The sequence below is a fragment of the Antedon mediterranea genome, chromosome 6, assembly GCF_964355755.1.
Source record: "Antedon mediterranea chromosome 6, ecAntMedi1.1, whole genome shotgun sequence".
NCBI classification, from domain to species: domain Eukaryota; kingdom Metazoa; phylum Echinodermata; class Crinoidea; order Comatulida; family Antedonidae; genus Antedon; species Antedon mediterranea.
In genome coordinates, this window is record NC_092675.1 from 28,143,679 (window position 1) to 28,169,918 (window position 26,240).

General features: G+C 33.8%; 3 protein-coding genes across 6 annotated transcripts; 2 read left to right on the forward strand and 1 right to left on the reverse strand.

The window, feature by feature from the left end:
- Positions 1-664: 664 nt before the first annotated feature.
- Positions 665-11,063, reverse strand: LOC140051531 (uncharacterized). 2 transcript variants are annotated; one of them, XM_072096775.1, is made up of 9 exons: positions 10,928-11,063; positions 10,268-10,349; positions 9,505-9,677; positions 8,588-8,865; positions 7,451-7,595; positions 6,122-6,222; positions 5,708-5,829; positions 5,426-5,560; positions 665-1,547 (listed from the first exon to the last, which is right to left on the reverse strand). In XM_072096775.1, exons 1-9 carry the CDS (start codon positions 10,997-10,999, stop codon positions 1,405-1,407), a joined length of 1,251 nt encoding a protein of 416 aa, XP_071952876.1. In that variant the 5' UTR covers positions 11,000-11,063; the 3' UTR covers positions 665-1,404. The 2 variants fall into 2 exon arrangements, with proteins under 2 accessions (XP_071952876.1, XP_071952877.1); XM_072096776.1 differs by lacking the exon at positions 665-1,547 and adding an exon at positions 3,209-3,391.
- Positions 11,064-11,944: 881 nt separating this feature from the next.
- LOC140051227 (uncharacterized) lies at positions 11,945-17,445 on the forward strand. The gene is made up of 4 exons (XM_072096362.1): positions 11,945-12,066; positions 12,940-13,626; positions 14,282-16,119; positions 16,443-17,445. The coding sequence occupies exons 1-4, from the start codon at positions 12,003-12,005 to the stop codon at positions 16,668-16,670; spliced, it is 2,817 nt and encodes a 938-aa protein (XP_071952463.1). The 5' UTR covers positions 11,945-12,002; the 3' UTR covers positions 16,671-17,445.
- A 909-nt stretch (positions 17,446-18,354) lies between these two features.
- Positions 18,355-25,331, forward strand: LOC140051996 (delta(24)-sterol reductase-like). Of its 3 annotated transcripts, XM_072097365.1 has the most exons (9): positions 18,355-18,637; positions 18,951-19,222; positions 19,846-20,107; positions 20,805-20,923; positions 21,425-21,694; positions 22,362-22,502; positions 22,790-22,987; positions 23,154-23,332; positions 23,819-25,331. In XM_072097365.1, the coding sequence occupies exons 2-9, from the start codon at positions 18,983-18,985 to the stop codon at positions 23,970-23,972; spliced, it is 1,563 nt and encodes a 520-aa protein (XP_071953466.1). In that variant the 5' UTR covers positions 18,355-18,637; positions 18,951-18,982; the 3' UTR covers positions 23,973-25,331. The 3 variants fall into 3 exon arrangements, with proteins under 3 accessions (XP_071953466.1, XP_071953464.1, XP_071953465.1); XM_072097363.1 differs by lacking the exon at positions 21,425-21,694; XM_072097364.1 differs by lacking the exons at positions 18,355-18,637; positions 21,425-21,694 and having other exon boundaries at positions 18,883-19,222.
- Positions 25,332-26,240: the final 909 nt, after the last annotated feature.

Sequence of the window (26,240 nt, forward strand, 5' to 3'; positions counted from 1 at the left end):
CATTATTGGTGTACAAAATGAGCTCATATCATATTTATTTATTAATATCAAAGTTAACATCAAAATAACTGAATTCTGAGCTTGTAACCCAGTGGCCGTATTCATCAACCATACTGTGAGATATTTCTCTTAATACTTAATATTTTAAAGTATTTTCCTATGGTGAACACAGCCACTGGAATACAATGCATCCACTTTACAGGCCTCATGTATTAATATTACTGTATTACTATTTTATGATTTTTTAACAATTCCCTGAGCTATAGCTCAGGTTTTTGTTTAAAAATAAGCAAATGTCGATCCTCTTGTAATTTGATACAAATTGGTTGTACGACACCATACCTGTATACAAGTCCATGCACAATATTAGCACATAATAAATTCTGAACAGTCCATATTTTGGGTGATTTTTTTTTAATCACTGAGCTATATATGCTGATGTTTTTTTTAACACTCTTGTATATCGATACAACTTGGATGCATGACACCATAGAATGATGAAAGCACAGAGATGATATATCCCATAATAATTAAATTTTGAAATGTTTATAAACCTATCAAGTTGGATTTATACACATGCTCACTTTTTTCAGACTAAACAAAAAACGATAAAACAACTGTTACACAAACTATTAATTTAATATAGTAGCCATATAAATACATATAAACTTTTTGATAAAAAAAAAACATCTAAGTCTAATGCATATTTCCAATGCAAAAAATATAGTTACTGATCAGTACTACATTGTGAACATTACCAATTATCACTTTTAAAATCATCATAAAGTGCATATCTCATTTACATACAACATGGCTAAAGCTGTCTACACTACTAAACTAGTTTGACAAAAAAAAGTATAATGTGGCAAAATATGGTAGTGATATGCCCAAATATGGTAGTGAAATGACATCATCATGTCCATATATGGGTACATCACATTTTTTGTCACATAAAGTTTGATAGTGTAGTCAAGGCTTTATCACGTTTTGAAACACCGGTTCTCGTCGGATCATAGAAGTTAAGCAACGTTGGGCCTGGTTAGAGCTTGCATCTGGGAATATATATGGAGCTGGGGTCCAAATCAGCATTGCTGACTCCTATGGCAGCCCCTGCATCTAGTATCTGCCTCAGACGTATTGGCCCATGCTTTTCCTCTGGTCAAGGTGGGCACTGGACGAGAGAAGCCCTTGATCAATGTTAGGACCAATCAAGGTGCTTTAAACAGTCCTGGCTTTGTTTGTATCAAACCTGTTAGTGGCAGTAATTATCGCTGTTGGTTTTGATTGAATAAAATAAAATAAGATAAAGACACATGTTCCAGTTCAACAGTAAAGTAAACAGACATTACTAGCAACAAGTAGATCACAAATGGGGACTGCAAACCAAAAGCAAGATGTCACTACTCAGAATAAGTCATCTTCAATGTCAAGTGACGTAAGTGATGGAGAACTAAGAAGATCATCATCATCATCATCCTCCTCAACACCATCTGGAAGATCTGAACCATCTGGTAGATCTGAAAGGGAGCTAAGAGACAGGGTATCTTCTGAAAGAATAAGAGTAAATAAATGGTTTATTTAAATGATCTATAAAGGACCATGTGATTGTAGTCTGGTTGGATGAATGAAATTAGAAAATAAGAACAAAATTAAGATGATGAAGATGTGATACATTTAAAACCAAGTCTTTTGGGTTTGGTAGGCCAACATCTTAACTACTAAAATCTATATAATATGTTAAATTTTAAAACTACAATAGACAATATCATTACCTAATATGGAAACATAAAATGACATGCCCAAAAGAAAGTAAAATTAAGATATCTTAAAAAGGAATACGTACAAGGACCTAAAATAACATCTTTTTTTTTTATATCATATCCGATAAACAAAAATTATCATGACAATGTTAATTACCATCTACATTGAGAAAGTGAACTATAAAAGAATAACAACACACAACGAATAAATCTGTTTATTCATTATGATCATCCATATTATTCTTAGGGAAAAAAATCTTTCTTTTGTGACCCATCTAAAAATGCTACAGGGAAAAGCGTGCCTAATTATGTTCCCAATTATGTCTCAAATTTTAATTAGCAATTGATGTCACAAACATTGCATCCTCCTCTTGGGATCGACGGAGGTGAACAGAATGATACATGAAACTCTCTAGAGTAAGGAAGTTCGCTAATTACGAACAAATCACGACATCTAGGGTAGATTATGTAAGTCATGTAACTCACGGCATGAACCGTGTTAAACAATAATTTGCATCATTAAACACAAATCACATGACATGCTAAATTGTATGATTAAATAGAATAGAGCTTTGAGGATAAAGCAAATATTTAACTATATTCTATTTTTATATTAACAATTATAAGTTAAAAAACCAAAGCATAAACAAGACCAGAAACAATTAATATATGTTTGCATTTGTAGGTTTGTTACGTTTTTTAAAGACCTTTATTAAAGACCTGATTAAGCGATGGGTTAAGAAAGGGGAATGACCAGTGGCGTAACGACTATGAGCGCTCACTGGCTAAACCCAGGCAGGGCCCCAGCCAGAGCTTAGAAGTGTGCGAAAGAAAAAACTTGTATTAAAATATGTCGAAAAAGTCTCAAAACGTCCGAGGTCTCCTACGGTTCCTAAACCATGGGGCCTTAGGCCTCTGCATTACGCCACTGGGAATGACCTCTCCAAAATCCAAAAAAGTATTATGATAACTCTATTATAAAGTATTACTACTGTATCTACCATTTTACATTTGTAGGTTTTAGCTTTTCTATTGTTTTTTATTCATATGTTGTCATATGTTCCCCTCTCTACATCATGTAAAGCTCTGTCTACACTATCAAACTTTATGCGACAACACAAATGTGATGTGCCCATATACAGTATAGACATAATGATGTCATATTACTACCATATTTGGGCATATGACTACCATATTTGGGCACATCGTTTTGGGCTTCATGAGATTGCTTTCTGTTTACTTTTTAACTGAATATGTACAGTATTTTATAAATGTTTTGGAAAACATTTTAAAATGTATAACAAATATAACAATCTATATTTGCAGAACAGGACTTTTATTATCATGTAATATGAATAGTTGACAATTAAAAATCCATGTACATCAAAATTAATTAATCAATAAAACAAAGTCATCTAATTAAAATGTACAGAAAAAGTGTAAAACCAAAACCATCTTACAAGTCCCTAACATGTCAAGGATGACTTTCCAAACTCTATCAGCCACAAGATAAAAATCTGATGTTCATTATTTTTTGACACTATCATCTTGTCCCCGATTTCCTTCTCAATTTTTTCCATTTGTAATTTTAACAATAACATCTGCTTGAAACGGGTTCGCGACCTCAGATACTGAAAGCAAAAATCTGATTGCTCATCATTTTTTTAAAAGAACAATAGAGAATGGAAGATGAGACAACTCTTTGCAGTTTTCAATTTCATATGGTTATGTTTCGATACTCTACAACTAATGACATGTCTCTGTCATTCAGGGTTTGTCACTAATTAATTGCCAGGATGTTTCAAACTTTATCAAAAATGATAACAGACAAATCAGGGCATAAGGGCATGAGTTTATTAGGTCTGAATCTGATACAGCATTCTAGATGTTAATTCATTTATTAAAAAAAAATTTGTTGCACATTCAACCTCATGTTTATGGTGACCATATAAATTAGATTTCAGGGGACACCCCTATTAGGGGGACAATTTTTGTGTGCCACGGGGAAACACTTTGTTGGGTTGTGGTGTAATTTCCCCTTAATGGAGTTCTTACTGTAATTGATATCAATCAATTTATTGTAAAGTTTATCACCGGCACACAGTGGTACTTCTAATAGAGAGACACCATCGTCAGCATGATTAATGATATATTATAACTGTAAAGTGTAGGGAAGATGTTTTTAAGTTTAGTTTAACTTCAGATTGCAAAACATCTTTTTGTTTGTCACTATGTGGGTGATGTGTAAGGGAAGGGGTGACAAATAGATTGTTTTGATGCCTTAAAATGAATATTTTTTTTGTTTTATGTTATGTTGACTCTGCAAAATAAGACTTGATACGTGATAGGGGATGGGGTGGGAGAGGGATGGATTCCCATGTATTCTAGTGGTACAACGGTTGTTTTATAAAGTATTTACTGAACTATGCAGAACTTAATAGTTACAGTCAACTTGCAACTCCGCATGACTTTAAAACCATTTTGCCTCCTCGTGTGAAAACACACTTCCCTTTCTGACACATCGTGACAGATGAGTGATAGCTATAGTCTTATCTAAGATTTAGCAATTAAATTTTCATCTATTTTTGTGTAAATCTAATGAAAAATACAATGACAAGCAAATATAAAATAATGCAATTCCCCAGAAGAAATTACATCCAATTGTGATCTGGCAATTTTTTTTTTTGGCACTATAATCCTTTTTTGTTTGATATAACCACAATTTTATTTCACAAAAAACAAAAGCGTAAAAAATAATCATGTAGCGACTTTTCTCGCTTAGCGTCTGGCATGGGATGACCTCGATAAGTCTAGTAATCTTTTTCAATAAGGAATTCATGTTTAGGTAATCGCAGTGCTTAAGTTTGTCTGAAAATTTGTTTGACCTTTTAGAGTACATGCACTGAATTTGAGAGATATTTGGTAATATTTTGAATAGCTTTCATAGCTGTAATACACCTTAATGCTGTAGTTCTGTAACTAATTATCACAATCACCTCTGAAAGATGTGTTGTAGTATGGTAAACAAGTGTAGGCCTACATTTTTACCAAGTTTATTTTATTGCTGTACTCTTTTTTTAAAAACTCAATGACATATACATTTACACTAACAATGAACTTTTCCATGTATGTTTGTTTATATAGTGTGCTCCCTATACTGTACAAAGCTTTTATTTTGAGTCTGTTTTGTTTTAACCCGCTTGCACATTACTAAAGACATTCTTTTCTTTTCATTGACTTAATTTTACAAACTAATTGTTAATTAATGTAAACCTTATTGTATGTGTGTATTACTGTAAAGTAACCCAAAAAACCTGATGGGGTAAACCACAATAGCAGAGATATTACTGTACCTTTATAGGTCCATGATATAATATTGAACCTCAAATCAGAAACTTGTTTAAAATGTCAACAATAAACTATAGAGGGTGCTCTTGTGAAAAGACTTGTTTGGTACAGTATTTTATATCAAGAAAGATAATCGCACTGCTATACCCAGCACAAATGTTTTAATAATATATTTAACTGCTAATATGAATTTCTTGTAACATGTTAGAATCCTGAGTAACTAAAGTTTCACACATATAAACATTTAAGATGGGAGGTAATATAAATATTTTAAAAAGCAGGTTTTTTTTGTGAGTGACCATTGTTGTGCTACTAACCTGTTTTGATTGCTCTATGGACATTGATTGCATTGGACATTAGAACTGGACTCTTGTCCATGTCAATACTTGTATCGTTATCACTGTCTTCGATTGATGAACCAGAAAATAGATCTTTTTCTCGTTGTCTTGTTCCTAAAAATTAAAAAAAAAATGATAAAGTAATCTTGTTTAGACTTCCGAAATTAAAAAGATAAAAGAAAAAAATACAATAACAGGTAGTCTAGAAGAGTTATTTGCTATAGTATTTATGAACATATATTTAAGTATATTATGCTATACCATGTTGCTTTGTTTTTCTGTGTGTTTTCTTGTTTCTTTTTGTATTTTTTAAGCTACTTGTGAAACTGTGACTTCCACTTTCTAATTTGCTTATGGAATCTTGCAAGCGCTCCATCTCCGACCTATGAAAGCAAATGAAAATAATGGTATGAATTAAGATTCAAAGATTCTATAAAGCTATCATACCACTCAATTTATTCAACAGTACTGCAAACAAATTTTTAATAGAAAACAACTAAAAAGAAAAACAAAATTAGAATGAAAGAAACAATTAACACTGTAATTGAAGATTCATAATAATATATTTTAAATTTACATGATTTTTATGACTAAAAAAAAAACACCTTGTCAGTTGGTTGCTTTCTAAAGAAACTTCAAAGTTTATGAGCTAGCATTAGTTTTGATAAACTTTACCTTATTTGGTTTATTTCTTGTTTTGCTTGTTGTTTTTCTCTTGTAGTTTGGCCTAGCTCACGTATATGTCTCTGTCCTGATGCTGATATCTCAGATACGCCCTACAAAAGGAATTTGTGGAGATATTATGGGGAGAAGGGAGGCACATATTCAGATTATGATGTACATATCTTTGTCAGCAGTTTTATACGGCTATATAGTAATATTTATTATCCTGACCATAAGTCACCTATTATGTTTTGGTTTCATTCAATAAACAATACAGTATATTGATTATTAATGAATAATTATTTAAAATATGAAAACAATTAAAATTACTTGAATATGTACAGTACTTAAATATTAAATAAGTACAGTACAATCTTTATATTTATATGAAAGAGTTGAGTGTAGTGTCAAATCGAGTGTAGTGTCAAGTTGAGGGGCCAAGCGGTTAAATGGCAGGGGTGCTGCAAACCGTAACAATACGATCGGCACAGGTTCAAGTCACTCCTTGACTATTATTGCTCAGGTGGTAGAACAAGTCTTCTCGGATAAGGACTTAAAACTGGAGACCCAGTATACTAATCTGGCTTGTATGTATCTTTCTGAAGAGTAGGGGGTTAACCCTGGTGTACTGGTCCATTCAGTCCCTGTCATTGTGGACAGACGTTTGGTGGCAACACTCGACACAAAGGGAACCTTAGAGAAGAAAGTTATTGTATGTGCTGTCCACTGTGCGCAATTCAGCTCAGTAGGCTGCGAGTCAGAGGTTATTCTCCCATTTACAAAGGTAAATCACATATACTGTAGTATATAACACTTTGGATCCATGTACATTTAAAGAAAAGGTGTGAAGAAAAATGTGTACAATATTATGCTCAAGAAAATGTTTTATTTTATAAACAGTTTATTAAGAATTGATTAATGTTGATTCAATGCAAGTTACATAAAACTTCATACCAGCAAATTCAATTCATATCATAATAAAACTCTTAATTTTTTCTTCATGTAATACTGATACCAAATCAAATACTCTTCAATATAATTTGACACCATCTAGCCATCAGAATTGGTATACTGTATATTGTAAATATTCAGAATTAAAAGGTGTTTACAAATGGAATTCTAAAATTGTTTGAAATGGTATGATGATCGTCATCATAACCAACTACGAACATTGAACATCAAAAAGGTAAGAAAAAGATAACTGAATATTAATACTGTTAACATAAGTTTATTTTAAATAATAAATGTCCTTGCAATGATCCTAGGAAAGAAAGAAACTACAAAAGCTAATTAAATTTAGAATAAAATATACTAAAAGTTTAAATGATAAATGAACTTTACCCTTTCAACTCTGTCAATTCGTCGCATCACTTCCTTGTTGTCCCCAGCTTGACCTGAGAGGTCAATCTCAATCTTAATAAGACGAGTTCGTAAACTCTCTATGTCTCTTCTTATTGTGTTTGAATCTTCTTGTTGATAACGTTTACTAAAAAAGACAAAACATTGTTTTAGATTTTGTAGATTGTAACAGCGTTATGTTGGTACATCACAGCTAATACTAGTATAGTAAAGCCCCTCATGAACATGAACAATTCTTTTATTTTATGTCTTTGGCACATGTGGCCATGGATTACCTTTAGTGAGTTAATCACTGTCCTATCAGATAGGCTGTAATCCCCTGATACAGGGGCTATTTTGTGAACCAGTTCACCAGGGTAACCCCCTACTCATCTCAAATGATGAACTGGGTTCTTTTAAAGTGCACACAGGTTTAACTGTGTACACTGTTTTTAAAAATTTTGTTTTACATGATTATTTATTTCAGAATTATCGTGTAATGTTTCTTTCATATTAATTAATGTAATAATCTCAACCACTTATTTCATATCAACAATTTAGGGTTTAGTGTAAATATTTCCCTCAAGGGTAATTAATGTTGATTGTTTGGCGTCTACGGATTAAAATGAATGTTATCATTAGTATCAATGTGTAATTTCATAACATAATGGCGTCATCCTTCAACATACAGAACAATGTGAATATGTATTAAAATGGTTAAAATACTGTATTTAGTCTACATGATTTAAATATTGCGCATATATCCACTACATGTGTTTACTAATTTATTATCCATTACTAGTTTCAATTAAATTACAATATTAAATTATGATGGCTGGACAAATAAAATTTGGTTAAAAAAACAATGTAAGGTAGCTTACCAAATGGAACTATATTTTGTAGCAATGTAAAAACAACATAAGTTTTACTGTACAAAGACTATTTCTATACTGTTAGTAATTAATCGGCCAGAAAGCAATATAAAAATTAAGGTCATTATCATCAATTTATATCACAAAAGATAATAACAAACACCTTCAATTAACTTCAAAGCCTATTAATGATACCTGAAACCTAAATTAGTGAAGCAGCTTTCATTAGCTGTTCCCATAGGAGCAACTGAATTGATGATCAACTAACCAGTCAGTAACATCTCTCATTAGGTTCATAGCAATATCATCATTGACTGCTACCGTATCTTTACTCTGCATTTTCACTTGTGTTTGAAGGTCTCCAAGTTCAAACTTCATTTCTCGTTGTAAGTTTTGCAACTTCATTTCGGTTTCTAGGTCAACACCTTTTTCCGCTAGACGTCGATTCACCATTGAAAGGTCGCTTTGTAACTGTTTAACCTGGTTGTTGGAACGTTCACGGTCATTTTCAAGCGATTTAACCTGCAATGCTAATGTCTGGATCATCTACAATGAAAACCAAATATTCAAAGGCTGGTATCTTTATTTTCTATTTCTATGGAACCACTTGCGTGACGGAGAAAGTAAAGTGTGGTAATAGGTCACATCTTAACACAGTTCTCCCCAAATATCAAGTGGTCTTTAGATTACAGTTAGCTATTTGAGAAAAACAATGCATTGTAAATTTCATTTAAATGGGGTCATTAAATTGCTCTATAAATTAAAAAGAAATATTTTATTATTGCTGTCAATATTGCATTTTTCATTGACCTATGTCAAAGGTCAAATGCTCAAAAAGTGCAATTCAGTGACCCCTAAAGTAAACCCCACATATACGGGCCTCATGTCCTGGGACAGTAAATTACCCCATATGGGATACAGGCCACGTCTTCAAAGGGTTAAGTTTTAAACAGAAAGGTGTAAATTGTAATTGTTTAAATTCATTAAAATATTTAATGCCCAATATGGGAATCGAATACATAACATGAGAAAAATATGTCAGAGCAGGACAAACATCTGATCAATTAACTTACAGTAGCTCTGTCTCTCTCGCAAGTATTTATACAACTATCATGAGAAAAAAAGGTCATTTTTATATTAAATGTCTCCAAATTTTTACAATTTATTCTGTTATCCACCACCAACCTTGTTTTGGTTTTCAATTTTTTCACTAAGCAACGCAACTAATCCAGGAGTGTTGTCTGTTAAATTTAAACCATCAGTCGGCCGGTAACTTGTGAGCGATGAGTTTAGATGAGCATCGATGTAGTTTGATGGAGAGGATGGACTATATGGATCACGCCTTCCACGATAAGATCCTAATAATCAAAACAAAATGACTATTATTAATAATACAGTCACCCCTCCAAATAATGGACTCTCTGAAAACCAGAAACTATTCCAGACTTCTTGTGTTTTCCAAAAGTTTTAAATTATTTAAACACATTAAAAAATTATATACTATAGTTATACACATACTGTAATATGCCAGCTTATGGATGTCTGCTGGTATCGGGAGAATTGACTGTATCTGCCGGTTTTTAACCGTTATGCAAAATAATCAGTTTAGCATTTCTCGCACTTAAACCGGTTACACAACCGGTTCTGTCAATCAGGCACTGCATGCTTTAGAATACTGTACTAGATTGCAATTAGGAGTCAAGTATTTATATGTATGTACATACTTATTTCATACAACACAATATTACATAAAACAAAAATATGTACAAATGGATGAGGATGAGCAAATAAAAGGCAATTTAATGCTAAATAAACTATCTTTTGAAGTTTCTTTACAGCAAATGTGCAAAATATAGAGTTGTTACTGTATCCAAGGTTTAAAACCTCTATGCTGTATAAATTATACGCATTCAACAATCCCTTGTCCCTTGATGTATTATTACTTTACCTGACGAGTGTTGAGGCTTGGACCGTCGACTTTCTTTAAACGAATTGTATACACCATGATGAGATGAACTATCCAAACGATTCTAATACAACAAAATAAACAATTAATTAATAAACAATTACGTTCTCGGCTTGGAATCAGGTTTCTCAGCCTACTGTAGGGCTACGCAAATGATTATTTATATTTTTTTTAATAATATACTTCCATAACTCCTCCACACTTTTGCCTAGCTAGTAGGCTAGTACATAGTACGTAGGAAACAGACAGTTTCGCACCTAAATAAAATAAACTGGGCATAGGCCTAAGTAAGACTTCACGGTCACTCACCATCATCACAGCGCGGCGTGTGAATGTGAATTGGTGAATGTTTTTAAATTGGGTAAGGTCGAGAGATTGTGGTGCAGTAACACCACCAGGCCTCCTAGCTCTTTTTAGGCCTAGGTAGTAGTAGTAGTAGACCTAGTCCATCTGTCATTTGCTTAGGCCTGGGCCCTAGCTACCTAGGCTAGTAGCTACCCAGCAGAGTGAAGAGAGGGTAGAACAAGACTAGGGTAGAGGCCTCTATTTCTAGGCCTAGAAATAGAGGCCTAGCCTAGCTAGTTTAGTTAGTAGCTAGGCCTAGGCTAGATAAATACAGTCGTGTAGTCTTCAACGACATACTCTAACTTTGCTTAAGTTTGCCTCCGTCTCTCTGACTATATCTGAAAATCTATTCTCCCATTCTCTTGGCATATTTAATGATCAAAACTTCAATTCTCTCACACGAAAGTGAAGCGTTATGTTGCGAAGGTAATGAAAATCGGTGATAAAAATAATAAACGGTAATCGACTATAGAGGGCGCAGGGTTAAAATAAGGTTCAGAGCCATCAAATATTATTTGATATATCGCATAATATATATAGATATGTCATCAGGTAAAGTAAACAGATTGAAAACACAACAAATTTATTAAAATTTCTCACAGGGTGATGATAGAGATGACTATATAGGCCTAGTCTTCTTGAATTAACAAGCCTATGGTGAGAACAAAATATAAATTTATCTTAAAGATAAAATATTTAAAAATATCATAATTTAAAATAGTAAAGATCGATATACAATATATATATATGGCTCTGATAGGGTTCAGTTTCAGAACTATGTAGTAATTGTATTCATTAGGCTTAGATGGTATATTGACATAAAATGCAAAATTTAGATCCATTGAGCGAAGAATGTTACCTAAGCGAAGTTTGTGGGTCCGAGTAGTTCCACACGATACTTTTTTTTTTCAAAAAGCTCAGGGTATCCAGTAGGCTCCTATCTTAACCAAGATAACCCACAACATAGGACTTTTCGTAAATAATATCATCACTAAATATGCAAAGTATAATAACCAAGATAACTACAATATATAAATTGTTGTAAATAATTGCTTAATATGCAAAGTATCATTTTATTTTCACTCGATGCTTTTATTAAACGGATGTAGTAATTAGACTGGTATTAAACGTCCATGAAGGTTAAAGTATCTCAATATATATCACTAAGTTTAATACTTGATAATGGGTTTCATGGAGTTTTATGAATAATTCATGTCTTTTTCATTAAAATAGTTTAATAAATACGTGATTGCTTGTCCTTTTAATTACTTGACAGTATATTAAACGTAGGTACATAAATTTAATACATTTATTCATTTTATCACTCAATGAGCGTCGATGAGACTGAAGCTGATCATCAAAAGTCATCAACATGAAGTGGTGGATTTTCTTCTGTTGTTTTGTTTTTCTCATAGACTTTGGAAATTCACAAAACGGTAAGCCCAATACCAATGTTTATCTTCAACTTTTAGAGCAACTTTTAAAATTTGTTTGAAATAAAAACTTCTCGGTGCTACATGGTTTTGTGGTGCTATAAAGATAACCGTAAGATTACCGTTTTTTTATTTTATACTTCTAATTTCACTACTAATCCCGTCAACTGCGTAGGCTTAATTACAAGTATTTTCTGGAAAAATTGATTGTTCTTTGGATTTATTTACTTTATATTATGCTTTAAATATACATAAATCAGAGTGAATTACAACTTTTAGCACTAGAAAGGTTCTATAACCATCACTTTTAAAAAAGGACTTTTATTGTACGTGCTAGTTCTGTTGAACCACTGTCGGAAGAGGTTACGATAAATGCATGTTTTATATTTGATAGATATTTGAAAGGAAGAAGAATGCCATTTGACCATTTTACTTATTGGTCTATTTCGCTATAAATATTGTTTTCATATTTAAAAGACAAACAATATAAATATGATTTGGAATTTAAAAGTCTTACTAAATGTCCAGTGGGTGTTCTTAATAAATCGTGGAAAAAGAAAAGCATGGATTAATCTTCCAATATAACAAGTTAATTAAACAATTTTTTTTTAATGTAATCTTTTTATTTAATTTTCTCCATTTTTCCTGTTTACTGGACAATTGTTAGCTATTTTTTCCTCTTTGCAATGTTTTTGTATACCTTTTTAAAAATGTTATTTGATTCACTGTGATGGAAAGTTATCACACAAAGCACCGTATAAATAAACGTTTTTATCAATAATTGTCTTATTGCTTATAGAAATACAATGTTCTTTGAATTCTAAATTACTTAATGCAAAGTAAAAATAATGTCGTAAGATGATTTAACTTTTACAGTTTCAAGAGAATTCCCGCCTCAAGTACTTGAAGAAAAATATTTGAACTCTTGCAGAAATCGCTGTCAGACATCTTCGACGTTTAGTGAGTGCGCCTGTGATGATTCGTGCCTATTCTATGGCGACTGTTGCAGAGACTATTTATACTACTGTGGCGATGATTACAAATTCAAGACAATGGAATCGTCTTTCAAAAATCAACTCGCAATTTCAGCAGATCCAACAAAACCTCGATGGAATTGTGTCAATGATCCCGAGGGCATTCAGCCATCTTTTGAAGGAATATTAGTCGTAGTCACTTGCCCGCCGATTTGGACTATTGAAGACATCAGACGGAAATGCGAAGAAGGAAGACTTTACGTAGCAACGGAAGATTTGGTATATGATTCCAGAGGTTATGTGTACGTAAACCAATTCTGTGCCATTTGTAATATGGATACTGCATTTAGGAGCAACAGTACGCTGAACATTAATGGCACATTTAACAGCCTATTAAACACGACAGAGTTTGTGGTTGAAGGAATCAGCGCAGAAGCTACCCAGTTGCGGCAATGCCCTTTATTTCTTGACGATACTTGTCTTCCGAACCATCCAGACAGTGTGGTGGTGTTTGGTTGTACTGCTTTTTTGGAAGGTTTCTTATGGTATAAAAATTACATGTGTGAACAATGTAATGCATTTGTTATAGGTAAATCATAAATAATATTTGACAGATATTTTAAACCCGAAAGTACTCTTTAATAATGCCATTTGACCAGTTTACTTATTGGTCTATTTCATTATTAATATTATTTTGATATTTAAAAGACAAGCAATATAAATGATTTGGAATTTAACAAAGGCTGCAGTCGCGTGCGCAAATTTGAGTTAGTGTTTACCGACCGACCGACCTACCGACAAACTGACCGACATTGTAAGCTACAGAGTCGCGTTGCACGACGCGACTAAAAACCTTACTAAATGCCGAGTGGGTGTTTTCACTAAATCGTGCAAAAGGCCTGGATTAATCTTCCAAACAATATAACAAGTTTAAACAAAAAAAAACTTATTTATTTTTCTCCATTTTTAGTCGCGTGTTAGTCGCGTGCAAACGCGACTCTAATAGCTCTCTATGTTGGTCGGTTGGTCGGTCGATCGGTAAACACTAACACAAATTTGCGCACGCGACTGCAGTCATGTATGGCCTTGTTCCAATTATGTCATCTGTTATCCACTGTGTATGGAAAGTTATCACATAAAGCACAGAAATAAATCACTTGTATATTGCTTAGAAAAATACAATATGTTTTTAAAATTCTAAATCAAGTAAAAATAATGTCGTAGGATGATTTTAAATTTTACAGATTCAAGAGAATTCCCGCCTCAAGTAATTGAGGAAAGAATTAGGAACTCTTGCAGAAATCGCTGTCAGACATCTTCGACCTTTGTAAGTGAGTGCGCATGTGATGATTTGTGTCTATTCTATGGCGACTGTTGCAGAGACTACTTATACTGCTGTGGTAATGATTACAAATTCAAGACAATGGAATCGTCTTTCAAAAAACAACTCGCAATTTCAGCAGATACAACAAAACCTCGATGGAATTGTGTCAATGATCCCGAAGGCATTCAACCTTCGTTTGAAGGAATATTAGTCGTAGTCACTTGCCCGCCGATTTGGACTATTGAAGACATCAGACGGAAATGCGAAGAAGGAAGACTTAACGTAGCAACGGAAGATTTGGTATATGATTCCAGAGGTTATGTGTACGTCAACCAATTCTGTGCCATTTGTAATATGGATACTACGTCCAGTAGCAACAGTACGCTGAACATTAATGGCACATTTAACAGCTTATTAAACACGACAGAGTTTGTGGTTGAAGGAATCATCACAGAAGCTATCCAGTTGCGGCAGTGCCCTTTATTTCTTGATGATACTTGTCTTCCGAACCATCCAGACAGTCTGGTGGTGTTTGGTTGTACTGCTTTTTTGGAAGGCTTCTTTAGTAACAATGGAGCGTATAAAAATTACATGTGTGAACAGTGTAATATATTATTGATTACAAGTGAATCAGTATGGCGTGATGATACAACTAATAGTATTATTGGTTGGTCGCCGCCAATAATTGAAATATTTTACTTACCACCGAAATTAGAAATAATTGAAGTGCAAAAGTGTAATGTAAATGAGTTTTATGACGACAGTATTCAACGATGTCAGAATTGTGAAAATGGAACAATCATTACAGAGTCTGAATACCTTTCTGCTCAAAATGCATTGGACATCACACTACTTGTAGACTCACGTGACGACGATGGCAGTGGTTATAATTCTGTAACCAGCAGAGAAGAACCAAGAGATAGTAACGATGGCAGAGCACCATCTTCTGCCGACACATTTGTTTGCATCACATCTTGTAATGTCATTGAACAAGATGGTACAGAGAATCAACCTACTGAAGACGACGGTTGGATTACCTTGTCAACAAACGGTTCAAAACTTTCGTGCCGCATTTTAAAGAACGATCTTGTTAATGTGACAACTGGACGTCTGTTTTCATATGACAGCACGATGACTGTTCTGAACATATTAGTTTGTGTAATATCATTAATAGCGCTATTTGTGTCCATTTTAACTTTATGTTGTTTTCGTTCATTACTTAATCTACCCGGTATCTGTCGTCTTTGCCTCATGATATCAATTTTCTTTGCACAGTTTATAATGCTAACTATTGCCTACATAACTAAACCACGACAACTCTGTACTGGGACAGCCGTTGTAATGCACTTCTTCTGGCTAGCCCTTTTTTCATGGAGCAATGTTCTAGCATTTGATTTAGCACGAGTGTTTGGAACTCAGTCATCAAGACCTAGTACGTCGAAGAAACGACGTCTGCTTGGCTTGTATGTGCTTTATGGCTGGGGACTTCCTCTGATCATTGCAACATTGTCCACCGGCCTTCATTTTAGCGGTAAATTTGATTTTAGTTACGGAGGAGAGACATTTTGTTGGTTTTCGGATAGACACTCACTCCTACTCGGCTTTGGTATTCCCGTATCAATTTGTATTGCTTTGAATTGTGTTTTATATTTGATAACTGTTGTCGGAATTTGGAAGGTTCACAGAGTTACCGAATTTGCTGTTCAAGAGAATCAAAGAAGAAACAAACGAAAGGATGAACTCAAACTATATATTAAGGTACGTATACATAATTATTGTATTTTTGTTGATTGAACAAATGCGTTGTTTGATAGCCTTGATTGAACGCATTCAAATTTTAGGGACCAACTGACTGACTGCCTTGATGCCTTGGTTGCTAAATGTAGACTTAAACAGACAACTTATTGACTTGACGTAGTCGACTATCGTGGACATTGTCTTTCTGGAAATTCTTAACAAAGTCTGCGTCTGTATATAGAAAATAGAATAAAAAATAGATGAATAAAATTAAATTGAAAAATATAGAGAAGGAATTGATACTGCTACATATTGTGATATTCAAATTTCATTCATTAATTCAGTTATCTATTTTAATGGGAGTGACGTGGAGTTTGGTATTCATCACTGTATATACCGATGAACCTGTTCTCTGGTACATCTTCATAATCCTCAACGGACTACAAGGATTTTTTATATTTATTGCGTTCACGTGTAATCATCAAACGCTGGCTATGTGGAGAGGGGCGTATACTACACACATTGCATCACATTCAAGTTCTCGACAGTTGACGAAAAGCACGTCAGTATAAACTCGAGTTCTCGACAGTTGACGAAAAGTACGCTGAACAAGTTTCTATTTTCTTTGAAGAAAATTCTAGTTATAAATTAATTATGAATTGAAATAACAAACTATAGGACATGTTGACAATACACACTCTTTCTGTTGATAGCTTTGTTGTACCCAGAGATTAATGTCGTTACCATTGTTGTTGATTTATTGTCTTATTCAGCATAGGCCTAACTTATTGAAACACTAAAATACAACAAACAACTTTCCTTATTAATGACAAATTTTTGCGTTGTGTTTAGTTTTGTATTTTTTTTTTTTTTTGTAAAAACATTTGTTGCGAAAATTAATTTAAAAATGAATAAATCTAATTTTGTTCTATATATTATACGTTATGTATGTTTGATTTGACGTTATTTTTCCGCCGGTAAACACATTTGCGTTCAATGCTGCTAACGTCAATGGGTTCTCCCGAACCATAAAAGCCTGAACAACATCGCTATGAGTGTAATTTGGGATGGACCTCTTTATATTGTTCTTTCTGTTATTCCAATGTTCATTGTAAAAGTTCCCACCGCCGGTACATTAAAGTTCGCAGTTTTTCAGTCAAGTTAATGCAAAAGGCATTAGCCGTTGACATGAATAACACCAATTGTTAGTTGTCACTTGGGGCTACTGTCTCGGGCAACTTACAGGATAGAGTTGCTGTTATTGCTGTTTTAACATTCTATACACATATGCGGACAATGTCCAACAACTTTTATTCGTATGGCTTTTCACATGAATACATTTTTTACCCCTCCTATTTGGTGTCCCCCGGGAAAATTTACAGGATATGACCCGGCAGCAATATTGATTATTGAATCTTATTCATATATCTACATAATCAGCCCATCAAATCTTTTATAGCTGTTCACATGAATACATTCTCTGGGCGCCCGGTCTAAGTTGGTAGGTTATTAAATCAACGTCCTTAAAGGGGATTCCCCACTTGTATATTAACAACGAACTATGCGTCAAAAGCATCCATTGCTCCGTCGTCGATTCCCAATTGTGTGTCGCCGGACTCGCCGCACGCCACATAGGGAAAAACTGTAGATGTAAAATGTAATCATTGTTGTAGATTCTACAAAACTAAGAACATTTCACATATAGATAAGTGTATAATTGATAAAAAGTTTCAGTATCGTATCGTAGTATTAATTTTTGTTTCGCGACCCATAGGTTGCGGAACAGCGAGTTAAAGTCTAGGTCGTACGGCAAAACATTGTGTTTGAACACATTAATAACAATCTCTCTCATAATGAGTTTAGATAACGTTCATATGAGCTCATTGAATAATTAGCATCCTGTGTATATGACCGTAACAGTTGGCCAGACAAATGTGATAAGTAAGAAAAAACAATTACTATGAATATGATCTATTCATTGCAATAATTCGGACAGAAACAATGTCATGTTTACTAATAATCTTGCGTTCCGGCGGACCAGTTATTTTTTTATTTGATTATAACTATAAAAATAATTTATATAACTACGGATAACATATTCAACAACGCCGTTGGATATTCGTCCACCCCAGTTAAAGTTTTTGAGTATGGATAAATTATAAAACATGCATGCCTGCCTGCATACATGACATTGACGCGCAACTTAGTGCGCATGGGACTATTCCATTATTAATTTAGGAACATATCATGTGGACATTGTCACAAATATCAAAGAACCGTGCATGAACTATTGTGCAAGAAATTATTTTGCACGTTTGGTTCTAAAAAGTATGCATATCATTTCAAGTATCCAAATTCAATATTGATACGATGAAATTAGCAGGTTAATATAATATGCTTAGTTGGTACTAGAAAAGACTAAGTTAATTTAAGCACCTGACTAGACGGAAATATCGCCGTTCGAAGACTTGAACAGGTTCTGTGAGTATCTCCTACTAAGGCAACTTGTAGTTGTGGCAGGATCGTCTATATATTATTGGTAAATATGTATATATTACTTACTAAAACCCTAGAAAACTCCTAGGCCTTTGGACTTAACCCAACATCATAAATGTTTGGAATGCTCCAGGGTTTAGTAATCTCAGTCAGGCAGGTCATTGCAGTAAACATTGTGGATAGCTGACCTAGGCCTAGCCAATATCAATATCTCTTTATTAAACAATAAATATTTTCTATCCCAAAATGTTGCATATTTAGTTAAAATTGAACCAGAATCTACTTTTATTATTATTACTTTAAGATGCTCACTTTTGTAAATTTTGATTTTTGTTCATTCAACCTGTTTTTTTAAGCACTGACCAGTATAGGACACATATATGGTCAAATGATGGAAACCATGCTTCTAGAAATATTAGGTACAGTCATTATTCTTGGCGTAATATGGGTGAATGTAAAAGGATTGGAACATGTGCTAATCCACCAACGATGGATCTTTGTCTGCCTCTTCCTCCTACCAATGTCTGTCATCTTTGATGCTTTTTACTTTGCTCGTAATTGGTTAATCTTCAAAATAAACAGCGCACCTAAAATGCATTTACAGAAGGTTAAGAAAGTTCAAAATCAGGTATCGGAGTACGAAAATTTATAATTCATTTTTATACCATACCAGTAGGCCTATTATTTGTATGTCTATTTTCAAAAGGCCTATTCATTCAACAGAAAAAAAAATATTTGATGATTTTACAATAAGATCTACAGAATAGTTAGTTTAAAAATGTTTCCTAAATATTGGCATTATATTTTGCTGGTATTGGTATTATATTGATTGGATATCAAATGTATTACTTAACTTAATTTAAAGGTTAAGAAAGTTCAAAATCAGGTATCGGAGTACGAAAATTGATAATTAATTTTTATATCATACCAGTACATTATTTGTATGTCTATTTTCAAAAGGCCTATTCAACAGAAAAACAATCTTTGATGATTTTACAATAATAGATCTACAGAATAGTTATTTTTAATGTTTCCCAAATTTTGGCATTTATATTTTGCTGGTATTGGTATTATTATATTGATTGGATATCAAATGTATTACTTTACTTTTACTTTGATAGGTTTCTGTACATTTGTTTTGCTAAACCTCTCTATTAATAATTTGAAAATCATGCAGTCAGAAAGGTCAGATAAAATTTATTACAATAAAAATATGTAATTCATTTGCATTCATTTACAAACTGTTTTCAGGTAAAAGAATGGAAAGATGGAGGGCGCCAGATTAAAATGTGCACTGCTCGCCCTGGTTGGCAGACGGTCAGTCCTCGTGTTGGACGCTACAAAAATACGCACTTTAACATACATATCAACTTAATGGACATATTGGAAGTGGACACAAATAGGCGAGTTGTAACAGTTGAACCACTGGTCACTATGGGTCAGATTTCAGCCACTTTAAATCCTCTTGGATGGACGTTGCCAGTGTTGCCAGAGTTGGATGATCTCACTGTTGGTAGGCCTATGGTAATTTTTCTTGTTTTAAAAACCCTGCAGTCTTAATCCATCGGGCATGTTTAGACTAAGTTACCAACCGTCTTCCACCATGCAGGATGCTCCTACATTTTTTTTAAATATGAAAAATATGCAAAAACATAAGTGATCACTATTTGTCACAAATTTAGCACTATGTATGAGTGAAAATTGATCATTTTAAAGGAAATGTATTTAAAATTATGTTATGATTCTTTGCGTACCTGGTAGCCCATCTATCCCCCAAATTGTGGAGTCTGTCGCCATGCAGTTAGGTATTTCTGCCATTCACTCAAACATGAATATAATATAAGTTGAATCACGGCTACCACCAGTCATCTCTGCAATTATGGTAAGGAAAGATAAAGTCGAAACGACCGTGTTGCCCATCTCCATTTCTTTAGTGTTTGGGCCAGACTCCACTATGTGGTTTATGTTTGTTATGTTTCCTGCACAAACGAGTGTGATTTACCTTCCCAGTACTTTTTACATACCGGTACCCATTTCTATCACCTGGGTGAGGAGGAATAATGTGGATAATGAATCTTGCTCAGGGACTCAACACTGCAGTGACCAGGCTGGGGCTTGAACTGGCAACCTCTTGATTGCAAGTCCAATGCTCTAACTACTGCACCACAGTATGTTAAAATACTACAGTATAACTGTACTTTCTCCTGTAGGTGGACTTATAATGGGTGTAGGTATTGAGTCATCATCTCATAAGCATGGGCTATTTCAGCATACCTGCCTGGCCTATGAAATCATCCTTGCAGATGGAAGTGTTGTTAATTGCTCTAAGGTGAGTCAGGAGCAGATCCAGGGGGTTGCACCTTTGACAGCTAAAATAAAATTATAAATTACTTTTGGATATATTTTGACACACTATTAATATTTTATGTTAGGGCTCCCCTGAAAAATCCTAGATCTGCCTCTGTGATACCATATAATATGCTAGCCATAATTCCATTTATGGTCAATGCATCTCATATTTGGTAAGTGTATTCCATGATAATTTTATTAATTTCTTTATTAGTCATAAAAAAAACTTTAAAAACACATGTACATTGTCTGAGAAGGCAAAAAATGACCACAGTTGAAGTTAAAAGGTTGTCTCTCCAGGCCGTTCACTCCGTAATCATTCAATGGTATTTACACAATGATCAGAGATTCTCCATTTTGTATCGTGCACTACCAAATATAAAAATGATTCCTTATCGAGAAATATAAAATGAATGGAAGTGTTTTGTAGCACAATACAGCAAGACCTCAATTTTTACTCAATCTTTACTCAATCTCACAGGATGAGAACCCAGACCTGTTTTATTCCATTCCATGGTCCCATGGCACGTTGGGCTTTCTTGTGGCTGCAGAAATCCAGATAGTTCCTGCGAAGCGCTACGTAAAAATTGAGTACCAACCAGCTCATAATCTCAAAGAGATTGTTGACGTGTTTACGAGAGAGATAATGCTAGATGATGGGAACGCTTTTGTAGAGGGCCTGCTTTTCTCGGAGCAACAAGCAGTTATCATGACAGCTAATATGACAAACAACGTTGAGGATGATGGGAAGGTAACTTACGTAAAAGTATTTACAATAAAAATTCTAAACGGTATATTGGTAGTCAAGATGGTTTGATAGAATAAAAACTGTAATTGGACAACCTACAATTATAATATATCAACTTACTGAAGATGGGGTGAGTGGCCAAGCTGTTAAGACAGTGGAACCATAATACCTTGGCATATTAACATCGGCAAAGGTTCGAGCCTCACTCGTTCCATGGTTCTGGTAGTCGAGTCTTTTCGGATAAGGACTATAAACCATAGGTCCAGTGTACACATCTCGCTCGTGTGCACTTTAAAGAACCTAGTACATCTTTCGAGACGAGTAGTGTACTAGTATACACACAGCCACTGTCGCTCATCAAGAGGGCCCCTTGATTGTCAGCATACGCTGTTTAGGGTAACCCTATAAAGAAGGTGTAATAAAAAAAATTAAAACAACTTGGCGATCCGTCATTGTAGTAATGAGCCGTCAGCCATGACGAAATCAAATGATTGGTAGACCTAATATCATAAAAGCATTTTTTGCATAGTATTTTCTTTTTTTCAATCTTTTTTATTATTATACAGTAAATAACCATGTACAATATAAACTGAAATATAACTCTGACTTTTAAATGCAATAATATAATAATAAAGATTCATAATCTTACTTAAATTTAATTTTCTTTTAGGTGAATGAAATTGGACAATTCTGGAAGCCATGGTTTTTCAAACACGTTGAGCAATATTTGGAGACTGGCCCTGGTGTAGAGTATATACCATTACGGCATTATTATCATAGACACACTAGGAGTATATTTTGGGAACTTCAGGTAAGATTAATAAATTAACAAATAAGTTTCGCGCTCCCATTATTATTCCCAATTTTTTTTTTAAATGGTCGTATTCAGTAAAGAAGTGAGAGAGTTTTACATGATTGTGTGAAAGTAATAATTAGGCCATTAAAATTTAAGATTGTGTGTTGATCAATGCTAGCATTATTTTTGCCATTAAAGCAAAAAAACAAAAAATTACTTTCTTATTTATTTAGCTAGGTGATACAATCTTTAGCAGAGTCCAGTCACTTATTTTGCATATTATTATCATTTTTTTTCTGCAGAACATAATACCCTTTGGAAACAACCCAATCTTCCGATACCTATTTGGTTGGATGGTTCCTCCCAAGATATCACTAATGAAACTCACACAAACTGAAACGATGAGAGCCCTCTATGAAAAAAAACATGTGATTCAAGATATGTTAGTACCATTGAATGTTATGAAAGAGGCTTTGAAAACATTTGACAAAGAAGTAAATGTAAGTCATTGCATCCTTGTTTCATGAAATATGTAATTTGTAGAGAGACAAAAGGGGGCGTTCGGGGAAGGTAGACGATCAATACGGTATTTAAATTTAATTGAATACTGAAATACAAGCAGAAATGTCAAAGAAATAATAACGTTCTTATGTTTCTATTCTTTAGTTGTATCCACTATGGATGTGTCCAATGCTTCTACCAAGTCATCCTGGAATGGTACATCCAGATGGTGTTGAGGATCAGATGTACCTGGATATCGGAGCCTATGGAACACCTCACAAAGAAGGTTTTCACTATAAGGACACCACTCGTAGACTTGAACAATTTGTTCGCAATGTCAAAGGGTAAGAAATGTTGCTAGATTCAACTAATTTTGATGAACATAAACTTCAGTGGTGTAAAGGTATGAACGCCAGGCTAGTGAGCTGGAGGTTGTGGGTTCGAGTCCCACCCGAGAATTACTTGAATTTTTTCGCAAGTCGCAAGTCAAATGTACTTAGAATAAAGTAAAAAATTAGGTCAGAGTAGGGCAAAACATCTGACCCAAAGCTACTCCAAAGTAGTTAAATACAATTACAACCCATAAACTTTGTCTTATACAGTAGCTCTTTATTGTGGTACCGGTAGTACAATCATTTGTCTTCTAAACCGTCATGCTCAATGTTAGATGCGAAAGCTCACTAATAATTCTCTCCATTATCAAACACCTGAACCTAATCCTCCACACGCTAAACAAATGCACCAAACAAGACATGTTCTGACAAGCAATCATAGCTTAAATGCACTTTAAAGTTCATATTCATATTCATTCATATGTTTACATATTACAGGTTTCAAATGCTGTATGCAGATACATACATGACAGCTGAGGAGTTCAAGGAGATGTTTGATCACGCTCTTTACGACAAGTTGCGATCGCAGCTGAAATGCAATGAAGCATTTCCAGATGTCTATAGCAAAGTTTGTAAAGCAGCAAGATTATAAAATAACATTTGTGATTGAAATATTAAACATGAATGTATTCTTGTGAGAATGTAGGTAATTTGGATATGCTGACACTAAGTATGATATCTATTGGTGTATGAAGCTTAAAGTCCATCATCCCTGGATAACTTAGCCATTATCCTTCTTAGAATCTAGCCTTCATGGGCTGTAGTGACCTGGCAAATTTGCAGGGTACAGACCGCTACTTTTTTAGTGTAGTGATCGTTCAGATATAAACAAAGAATTTTAGGAGAGCTACTTTGGTGCAAAAATTGATTGTTAACTAGTGAAATTCGGTTTTCATGATTGGCTGACTCGATTTGAAGATGTTTTTATTCTCTGGCGGCAGTTGCATGCTCCGTCCGTGTGCTTACAAATTTTGTAAACACAGCCTGTATGCCTGATTTTTTAATTTGACTTTTTTGTGGAATGTTGGTTGATTGGACTGTTAGGTGCTATAATAATTAATGGTATTATTGTATTACATAGAGTATGATTGACAGCTAATAAAGGGTAGGGAAGTTATTTTTGACTAAGTGTTAACATCACAATGAAGCCATTGTTTAGCTATCTACCATAGTATATCCATGGAGAAATATTTCTCCATGGTATATCCATGGAGGAATTTTGATAAAGTTAGTTATATTTAATATTTAATAATTCCATCATGGTATAGCGTAGCATGTCATGATGCAAAGCCATATTTTTAAATTTTTATTAACCAAATTATTTATATATTAGAATAGATATATTAGAGGATATATAAATTTACTTTAATTAACCAAGTATGCATGTCACGTAATAATAAATTAATTTATGAATGTACTTTCATCTAGGCCTAAATGATTATTGTTTTTCATATATTATTCATGACGCTAATAAATACAGTAAACAATAGGCCTACCCATACAGAAATACCACTCATCACATCGCACTTCCCTAGAATGTACTTGTAAAGTAAAGTTGAATTTACTAAATTATATAATTCTTCAATTAGGCCTATATTCAATTTTATTTGCAGATATGATATTGCAGTACATATTAATATATGTAACCAAAAGTATTCAGTGTGCCTAGTACGTGCCATATTTTTGGGGATTTTATTTGTTTTACATGAGCTTGTTGTGTTACACAGTAAAATCTCTCTTCTTTTGTACACAAATTTTGTAAATAGAGAGGCATTTTAAAAAGCTATAAAAAATAAACGGTGTGGTAGAAAATGTTATCAGATGACTAAATATAGTTAATATAACTTGAATTTTACATTTCTGGTATTTTTATTCAACTTCAGATTTTTATTTTCATGCTATAGCAAAAATTATCCACTGTATATCCACCATCTTTTTTCACCTTCTAGGGAGTCACCAGACATGTTTATTACATTAGGTTAAACTACCTAACTATTGAGAAAAAGTCTTCTTGGTTTTTATGGCAGAATTTTTACAAATTTGTATTTGACCATATTAAGGGAAATTCATGTTTTTTTCGTCTTGATTTCTGTTACAAATATTTGATTTATGTACAATTAGCCAGATATTATATTTAAAATGCATACCTGTACCTGGCTTTAAACACTCTGCACCCAACTCGACTTATGTATTTTTTTCTGCAATAAATTATACAGCACTATAAAAAAAACACAAGCGAATTTAAATCTCCGATCATAATGTATTGATTACTGGTGGATCTGCATCTGCGGTGGCTACCACGGTCTTGTTCCGTCACGCTGCGCTCCTCGCTATGGTGTTTTAAAAATCTGTTTGAGAGCTAAATTTTGAACATTTTGTAATTTATGTTGTCTCAGTTTTCTTGACACCAACAACATTGATAATTATTATTTAAAAACCCGATGGTTTGAGAAATAATTTGGGTAACAGTTTTCATTTAAACTGTAGACAACTCACAAAGTATAAGTAAAAGAGACAGAATGCATTGTTACGAAATACTAACAATGTACTGGTTCTAAGAGTTGGTGTATAACAATCTAGGGTCTTATCTATAGTTCTAAGTAAAACAAAGGTGTGAATTCGTAAAACCAGGGAAGAGTTAAATTACAACTCTTCCCTGGTAAAACAACCGCGGAAGGGTAGACACCTTCCATCGAGTTATCTCTTAAAAACAATTTTCCAACCCTTCCTTCCTGGTTTGGAGCACAGTATAGGTAAGCAAGAATATTCAATGTGTACAAACAATTTTTGAACTCTACGATTTCTTAATATTTTCTACTGCTGTTCGTTAGTGGTTTTAATTAAGTTTGTTACGTTAATG

What these genes read in the sequence shown, in the direction of transcription:
- LOC140051227 (XM_072096362.1), top strand. Translation starts at nt 12,003, where the DNA reads ATGAAGTGGTGGATTTTCTTCTGTTGTTTTGTTTTTCTCATAGACTTT. An exon ending in CTTTGGAAATTCACAAAACG is followed by an intron (nt 12,067 to 12,939) that starts GTAAGCCCAATA and finishes TAACTTTTACAG; the next exon opens with TTTCAAGAGAATTCCCGCCT. An exon ending in ATGTAATGCATTTGTTATAG is followed by an intron (nt 13,627 to 14,281) that starts GTAAATCATAAA and finishes TAAATTTTACAG; the next exon opens with ATTCAAGAGAATTCCCGCCT.
- LOC140051531 (XM_072096775.1), bottom strand. Translation starts at nt 10,999, where the DNA reads ATGCCAAGAGAATGGGAGAATAGATTTTCAGATATAGTCAGAGAGACG. An exon ending in CAAGCCTCAACACTCGTCAG is followed by an intron (nt 9,678 to 10,267) that starts GTAAAGTAATAA and finishes TTTGATTATTAG; the next exon opens with GATCTTATCGTGGAAGGCGT. An exon ending in GAATTGACAGAGTTGAAAGG is followed by an intron (nt 6,223 to 7,450) that starts GTAAAGTTCATT and finishes TTCCTTTTGTAG; the next exon opens with GGCGTATCTGAGATATCAGC.
- LOC140051996 (XM_072097365.1), top strand. Translation starts at nt 18,983, where the DNA reads ATGATGGAAACCATGCTTCTAGAAATATTAGGTACAGTCATTATTCTT. An exon ending in GTATATTTTGGGAACTTCAG is followed by an intron (nt 22,503 to 22,789) that starts GTAAGATTAATA and finishes TTTTTTCTGCAG; the next exon opens with AACATAATACCCTTTGGAAA. An exon ending in TTTGTTCGCAATGTCAAAGG is followed by an intron (nt 23,333 to 23,818) that starts GTAAGAAATGTT and finishes TACATATTACAG; the next exon opens with GTTTCAAATGCTGTATGCAG.